This window comes from Triticum aestivum, chromosome 5B (genome assembly GCF_018294505.1).
Source record: "Triticum aestivum cultivar Chinese Spring chromosome 5B, IWGSC CS RefSeq v2.1, whole genome shotgun sequence".
Classification (NCBI taxonomy): Eukaryota; Viridiplantae; Streptophyta; class Magnoliopsida; order Poales; family Poaceae; genus Triticum; species Triticum aestivum.
In genome coordinates, this window is record NC_057807.1 from 669619083 (window position 1) to 669627454 (window position 8372).

An 8372-nucleotide genomic window follows, 5' to 3' on the forward strand; every position below is an offset into this window, starting at 1 on the left:
AGACGACTCCATGGTGGAACAGAGGAGATGGATCCTTCACATGGATGATGGGAAATTATGGAGCAATGATTTCGACGGTGGTCAGACTGCGTCGGAGGTTGCAGGGTCAACCCGCGTGCTGGCTGGCTGGTGCTTAATCCAAGCAACAACTGGTGATTTGTTTGACCTGAGCCGTGGCAATATTTTGTTTTCAGGAATGTTATCGTGGTTGAAACTTTTATTTTTCGTTGTTTTTTTTTTCTTTGCTGGTTGTTATTCATCGAATGTTTGCTCACACATGTCATTGCTTGGTTGGTGCAAAGACTAAGGACCGGTTGGGAGAAAATTAGATTGCCAATCATCTATGTGCTAATCATCTATGTGCGGTTGGGAGAAAATTAGTTGGAATGTAATGGGAATTTAATGACCGGTTTAAGGATATGAACGTAGACACATATATGACGGTGAACTCTGTCCCGTGAACACTTCGTACGTACTCCATATTGATGCAGTTTATATTTTGGTACAGAGGTAGTACAAGATTATATATATGGTGATTCAAACAGGATTAAGGAATTTGACTTTTCATGAGGCAAATGAGAAACCTCGGTAGGATCTTGACAGTTTCTCTATGCAAGTAGCAGCCATGGAAGACAGGCCATCAGGCTTCGAAAAAACCAAAATACATGCCTATCTATTTCGGCAATGCAAAATGAAAATAAGATTGACAAAGTGTTCACCGAATCATAACCATATATACATTATTCTCTTGAAAAAAAAGCAGCTATCCAACATGTCATAACATCCGACACCACACATACCAATGCTCATGGTAGAATTAACATCAATTCAAAAGATCATAAGACAACACATGAGTTGAAGTTATTCTCTGCTTCAGTAACTACTACCCCTCTGTTTGCATATGCAAAGTACTAGTACTTTGCTTATTGGGATTAATTTTGCACCTTTTCAAGTGAGATATCAATGAGGATGTACCGTTTTTTGATTCACAGCAATAGTTTTCACCACAGTAGTCGCACTTAGCCTTGACAGTATCTCCAACCATGACCTTTGTAAAGCTTTTCCACACGGTTGATCTTGGTGCCATCGGTTTTCTTTTATTCGCCTTCTTGTTCTTCTGAAGATCAAACGAGTTGGGCTTCACCGTGTCGTCCTCCACCTCCTTGTCTGTAACCGTGCGTAGTGTTCGGCAAACATTTTGCATGGTTCCCGACAAGGAGTCCAACACTGCCTTCTGCTCCTCGAGTGCTCCACAGTCCGTCGGCAGGAAGAACTCCAGCACGAAGTCCGCCGTCCCAGTGCGTGTGCATCTTAACCGGATCGCCACTGCACCTTTTAAATTGAAGATCTTAGCATGGTGAGATAATGGGTAATCCAGTTTAGCTGAAGATCCAATGTCTGGTAGGAAGCACGGCTGGTTTGTGGTGAAGGCTTTCCCTGCAACCCCTTGCTTGCGCAGAAGGTGGTGATCGGAGCAGGAATCATGGAAATTCTGCATCTGAGGGTCGTTCACGTAGCAAGCTGCGTCAATGGTAGAGATGCAGTGCTGGTAGTTCTCATCTGAGTGGCGACTGGCCCGTTTCCATTGTTGAGCACAGGTGGCCCATGTTTGTGCTAATGGTAGATTGTGGGTGACGCAGGCGGCCCTTAAGACTTCCAATATCTCCGGTAGAGCGTCTTTGTATGAGGCACTATTGAACTGCATGATGATCAACAAGAGCAGACACATAATGAGAAAATATAAGTACCATTTTCTGCTGTTATTATATACGTGTCACATCAGATCTGTGGCACAGAGGACAATGAAAGACAGCGGGGTGGTTATACATTAGCAATAAAAATTTTTGATGCTGAGGATTAAAGCAACTCTAGCAGACCCCCTAAAATTGGCTGAGAACTAAAAAGAAAATTGATTCTGAAGAATGCATTACTAATATTCTTGACACGGTAAAACAGCTCTCACGAAATTAGTCTAAACTACTCCCTCCGTTCCTAAATATTTGTCTTTTTAGAGATTTTAAATGGACTACCACATACGGATGTATATAGACATATTTTAGAGTGTAGATTCACTCATTTTGCTCCATATGTAGTCACTTGTTGAAATCTCTAGAAAGACAAATATTTCGGAACGGATGGAGAATAAAGAAGACGGAAATAAGTCAAACTGCCTTACGACAAAGTTCGGTGTAGAGCTCATTTCCAACCATAATATTGCTTCGTGCTAGGGATACAAGTTGTAAGAGGATCTATAGTCGGGCGCCTCAAACTTGCCTCAAACACTCAAGCTGACCGACACCCTACATATCTAGCTCAAATGTAGAGCGGATATGGGAAGGCCTGAGCGCGTCCATCATGTCGGGCCCGACAGCCCGAACCCATCACAAATTACACCAAATTCACCTCCCGACCGATCGATTCCAACTGCTCCTCTCCTCTCTTCTTCCTCCTCCGCGTTGGCCTTCTTGTAGCTTCGCCGCCAACCTTGCTCTGGTGCCGTTCAGAGCCTCCGCGCCGCTAACACCAACACTGCAGTCCTCTCTTCCGTGCTCCTCGCCGCGGACATCCTTGCCGGCCCGGACCTCACCGTTTAACTACACTGTCAACGGCCGCGACTACAACATGGGTTACTATTTTGCCGACGGTATTTATCCTCAATGGGTGACGTTTGTGAAGACCATATCCGAATCATAAGGCAACAAACAAAGCCACTTTGCATCAGGAAGTATCTAAGAAGGATGTGGAGAGGGCATTCAAAGTGCTTCAAACTCGTTGGAGAATTGTTCGAGAAGCTGCAATGATGTGAGAATCAAAAACTTTGTGGCAGTTGATGACATGTTATGTTATTTTGCACAATATGATTGTCGAGGACGAGGGTGATGGAGCAGACCAAACCAAAGATTTCGAAGCGCCTGGAAAACAAGTCCAAATCCCAGAAAATGAAGATGCAATGAACTTATGAACTTTCTGCAGATGCATCAGAATCGAGATCATCAGGTGCACGCACAGCTACTCAGTGATCTTGTGAAGCACATGTGGACCCACAATGAAAACTTAAGAGCTATGTTTGAGTAGGACACTTAAAATTAATTTTATGTATATTTTCGCTATCAACATTTGTTATTTACTTGCGACATTGATGTTTATGATGAACATTCATGGATATGCATGTATCAAAGAGTTCAGATTTGAGGTATGTGGCTGCCAGGTACTACATATGAGAGGCGGACCGGCTGCGTCCGGGGGTGCGCCCGGACGCGTCCGCTGACCTATAAGGAACCGGATTTATCATGTCCGGCTATAGATGCTCTAAATTATTCAGTTCCAGTGAAACCAACACTAAAGTTGTGGCACGCTTCCCTAATATAGACATGGTACAGTAAGATGCACTCATATGTTTAATTTAAACTTTTGATCCATATTAATTAATATGGATCTAGTGAGTAATGAAAGCTTCGGTTCTAGCTAGTTTGAAATTTCTTTTGCTTCTTACCTTTGTTGTGTGTGGAATGCTTGAAACTTCAGTGGACCTCAGGTTAACTGCCTGCAAGGAGCATTGCCAATAAAGAAATAATGAAATTTAGTAAAAGTTGTATTGAATGAATGACACTTACTCAATGGTTTCTGCTTGTGAGTTCTACTAGGTTGTACGGGCCAATCAAACGAGGTATGGACGTATGGTTACCTGGAGAGCACTGCAGATGTAATTGATCTCGGAGGTGAAATTGAGCTTCTGCCTGGTCATGATCAACTCAATGACACCCAAGCACGAGGAGTTCCCCTTCTCGAACACCGGCAGCCCCATCGTCCCATGGACGTCCAAATATTGCGCATGATTCACCATAGGATACTCATAGCTGGTGAAGTACCGAATGTCTGGAGACCACTCGGGGAGCTTGCCGATGAAGACCCTCCCTGGGAGCCCCACAGGTGAGCCCTCCGACGCAACATCTGCAGAGAACTGGAAACGCGTCGATACGTTCCTGAAGTGGACGAGCCTCTCCGAGCTCCTGTCGAGGGTGAATGGCTGCCCGCTCGTCGTCAGCACCAACTGACCGTCAGAACTCTTGACCGGCACCCATACCTGGACAAGCACATGTTTGTCTCTTTGCAACTCCGCAATGTAGAATAGTGCTTGCGTAAGCCGTTCCCGGACGGAGGCCGTGGTGGATTTGGCATTCGAGGGGAAGATGGAGGGAGTAGCGAAGAAGTTGGGAGATCTTGAAGTGTTGGGGGCCACTTCAAGCCAGGGGTTGTCGCCGGATAGAGAGAGCGGCTGCTCCAAGTCGACGGCCGCACCTTGGGACAAGGTGGCGCGCGGCACGGGGATACAGCTGGGCTGGATCAAGCAAGTGTTTGTACCTGCAGGCGTCCCCCATTTGGTTGTGGCATCTAAGAGGAAGGTGGAGGGAGAAGCAAAGGAACTGGATGAGATTGAATAGTTAGCCGCCAATTCAGGCCAGGGGTTGTGGCCGGGAGGAAGCAGCTGCTCCAGAAGATCTGAATCCAAACCAACCATCGCACCTTTGGACGGCATGGTGTGTGCGGCCACACCGGCACCGGGTTGACTCGAGCAAGTGTTTGGTTGACTCAACAAGGTGTTTGTGGCGTCTGAGGGAACTGTGGAAGGAGAAGCAAAGAAGTTGGGGGAGCTTGACGCATCGATCGCCAATTCAGGGCACGAGATGTCCCCGCGGAGAAGCAGCTGGTCCAGGCCGTCCCAGTCGATGTCTGGGCTCTCCGGCGACGCCATGAACCTCACAGTCACAGAGATGCCGGGCTGGAACTGGAAGCCTCCCTCCTCCATTCAGGCGAAGAAGTTTCCTTGAGAATCTGATGAGGCAATTTTGCAGTGTTAGAAATAGAGAACACTCGAGCACAACACAAATAACGATCTTTGGAGGAGAGAACGGATCAAATTCTGCACAAGGAATGGGAAGGAGTACCTCACAATTACTAGCATTCGTAGCTTTTTTCCACGAAAAGGATTCTCCAGGTACGATGTCTGCTGAATTCGGCTTGGAGTGGGTCAGTGACAGCCGGAGAAGTAGATCAGCTCCTCTGTAGGTTCGTGGTGGTTACTGGTGAGGACGCGCTCTACATATATGAGCTCGTAATTCGGGTTCTTAGGGTTGAACCCGATTTCCTTCCATATCTTAAGTGGAGGGACAAGCAAGTCACATACGCGTCCTTAAAGAAAAATGCTGCTACTTGCATACGAATGGAGGTAAAATTGATTACTCGGGGGGTATATGCTTGTCCTGGCATGGTTTGACTTTAGGTGAGAGGTTTCGGGTTCTGTTTTTGTGTTGTTTAAACACAGCTTAATTATGGGGCCACTACGGCGTATTTTATTGGAAGTCTTTCGCTGCTCTCCCACGGGGGTAACCACCGCCAAATCTACATCAACTAGTAGAACGCTCATGTGTTGCAACGAGCTGTCTTGGCGACTTCTTTTTTTAATCTTTAAGTGCTCTCCTTTTCTTCCCTTCATTCTTCCCCCAAATAAAAGTGTTTCTTGGAATGATACGCGAATGAAAAAAATTACAATCATACTAAAATATCAAGAGATAAAAGCATATTTATCAAAGAATATTTCTGCAACATATTCGACATGAAAGTTATGGTGCCTGACAAATTGGAAACAAACTTATGGTGACTTACCACCAAATCTCATTAATATTTCAGAACGTAGTTATCCTATCGACGTGTACATGCAAGATCGCTCTCCCCCTTCCTCCCTACCTCAATCTCTCCTCTCTCTCCCCCTCCATCACTCTTTTTCAATCTTTATAGTAAGCACCTCCGCCTTATACCCAAGGGCGATGTGCCTGCCACCATCCCATTGCTCGTTTCGCTTCTTCCTCATCACGCATCACATAGTCCTCACGAGACAACAACGAAGCATTCACTCGTTAAGCCAATATGGAGTGCATTATCAAGCGTAGCTTTCCTATTGATATAAACCAGAGGAACATGATATAGATGCCATTTATAGGATCCAAATGATACAATAATTGTCACAAATTAGTTGTTTGCGTTAATATTCTTTCATGAAACATACTCCCTCCATCCGGAATTATTGTCGGAGAAATGGATGTATTTAGATATATTTTAGTTCTAGATACATCCATCTTTGTCCATTTCTGCGACAAGAATTTCCAAATGGAGGGTACAAAATACTTTGCATCTTTGCAACTCAATAGCTAATTAGCCCACGGCACCTATGGATCTTAGGCTTGATTCATCTGAAGACTGCATCCAAACTCACATGCTTGTTAAAAAAATAGAATTGAGCTCCCATAGATTAGAAGTGACTCTAAATGTTGGGATCATCATGGAATTTTTCTTTTTACGTCGGCTGGAAAGGGAGACGGCCATATGAGATTGAAGAGTTCTTGAGATCAATAAGCTGCCTGATTAAATCCACCTTAGCAGCTAACAAACGCACCCAAGAAACTTGAAATATATTTCTTTGCCACAGGGCAAGATAATGGACTCGGGCTCACTCGAAAAGCTGGCATGCGTGCTGATTGTGGAGCCTCTGCATTGCAATTAGAAATACGCATCATCTAACAAAAAGATAAGAAATCATAGTCCTATTAAGCAATGTCAAAATTAATTCTAAAATAAATATAACTGAGAAAGGGATAAAATAAACACGGATTGTTCTAATTATACCACATTGTGTATGACAATGCGAAATAAGCTATTTGATCTATCACTGATTGATCGGATGAAAAGAGCCTCTCTCACTACCATATCAAATACTCCATCCATCCCGAATTACTTGTCACCGAAATTGGAAACAAACCAAAGGGTAGCAGGAAAATCTACAGAATTGTAACCAGATAATTCGTTGTGCACGTCCGATATAAATGAAAGTGATGTACTGTGACCTTTTCTATGGATATGCTTATGGTTCCAAAAAAATTGTAATGACAGATTATATGTCAATACAATGTTGCATACTTACATTATCATGACACATTCTGGTTGTCAGATGTATGAGTAAAAGAAATTTAATGATTTATATCTTAAATTATACAGTATTCAGTGCCATTAGAGAACATCACACGTCACAGACTAAGTGTAAGTGCATATGGTGCGCCTTAGTGATTTTAGTGTATTGAAGACTTATAGGTTAAGGGACTAATATGTTTGTGAGTGTACACATGCTCTATAAGTCGATGAGGAGTTTAATATTTAGAGTGAAAGTCGACCCCTAAAAATGTATGTCTTCAGCTGAAGACTTTGGTTCTCCTGAAGATTTTGAAAGTGAAGAAATTGGTGTGACCTTAAAGACTTGGATATTCATGCGAGGATTATGAAGCGTGAAGATTTTTGTTTTCGTAGTTTCATTTTCTCTTTCTTGAGTCATAGGAAACACCATACTGTTAAAGGGGGTTGAGGTAATACTAAGGAAACTGATTTCCAAGTGATGCTCATCTCAAAATCCTACACCTACCCAATCCTTTCGAGTGAAGCCATTGGAAATCTCATATCAGTTCAGTCAATTTCTTCAGTGACAAAGACGCAGATCTTCTGATCTCTGAGGAATGTTTTTTGACTGAGGAGTTAGGGATTCGCCAGTGCGGATTGCCTACACAGTGAGGAACATTATAACCCTGAGGAATTTGATACCTCAAATCCGACAGCTGCTGTGCTTTGCGCCAGCTGTCCAAAAATATCCCACCACCTAACGGTCATATCATTGAAGGACATTTATGTCTTATCATGTCGGGCTGCTTCCTAGGCTATAAATAGCCGCCCCCTTCAAGCACTAGTTGGTTGGCTGCTCCACGAGAAACTGACACTTGTCATTTGAGAGCATCCCATCCTCCGAGGACTTTGAGCAAAAATCATCAAGTGAGGAAAGCCCAAATCCCAAATCGAAACACCTACAAACCCAAAGTGATTGAGCATCATTGAAGAGATTGTTCCTGTGTGGAACCGATGCTTCTTACCTTTCAGGACCTTGTATCCTCCAGACGGTTAGGCATCATGGTCTGAGCATCCAAGAGGAATTATGGATCGCCGAGTGACCAAGTCTGTGAAGGTTCGGAAGTCATCTGTGAAGACTTACCACGAGTGATTGAGCGAGGTCTGTGTGACTTTAGCTCAAGGAGAATACGGTGAGGACTGTGTGTCCGGGACTGTGTGTACTCGAGTTTAAATACTCAGCCGCTCCAACCAGACATACAACTGTCACAGCAGTTGGAACTGGTCTACCAAATCATTATCTTCACCAAGCCAACTGGTTCTGTTGGGGGTATAACTATTAGTATGACCCGCCCAAGAGGGGCCGGGTTATACCTACAAGTACTCTTGAAGCCCAAAACCAAGGTTGAAGATGGCAGTTCAGGTAAGGG

General features: G+C 44.1%; 1 protein-coding gene across 1 annotated transcript; it reads right to left on the minus strand.

Annotated features, from left to right (window-relative positions):
- Nucleotides 1-720: 720 nt before the first annotated feature.
- LOC123114064 (protein NLP1) lies at nt 721-5226 on the minus strand. The gene is made up of 4 exons (XM_044535430.1): nt 4947-5226; nt 3686-4833; nt 3494-3544; nt 721-1699 (listed from the first exon to the last, which is right to left on the minus strand). The coding sequence occupies exons 2-4, from the start codon at nt 4805-4807 to the stop codon at nt 884-886; spliced, it is 1989 nt and encodes a 662-aa protein (XP_044391365.1). The 5' UTR covers nt 4808-4833; nt 4947-5226; the 3' UTR covers nt 721-883.
- Nucleotides 5227-8372: the final 3146 nt, after the last annotated feature.

What these genes read in the sequence shown, in the direction of transcription:
- LOC123114064 (XM_044535430.1), bottom strand. Translation starts at nt 4,807, where the DNA reads ATGGAGGAGGGAGGCTTCCAGTTCCAGCCCGGCATCTCTGTGACTGTG. An exon ending in ACATCTGCAGTGCTCTCCAG is followed by an intron (nt 3,545 to 3,685) that starts GTAACCATACGT and finishes TGCTCCTTGCAG; the next exon opens with GCAGTTAACCTGAGGTCCAC. An exon ending in GCATTCCACACACAACAAAG is followed by an intron (nt 1,700 to 3,493) that starts GTAAGAAGCAAA and finishes ATCATCATGCAG; the next exon opens with TTCAATAGTGCCTCATACAA.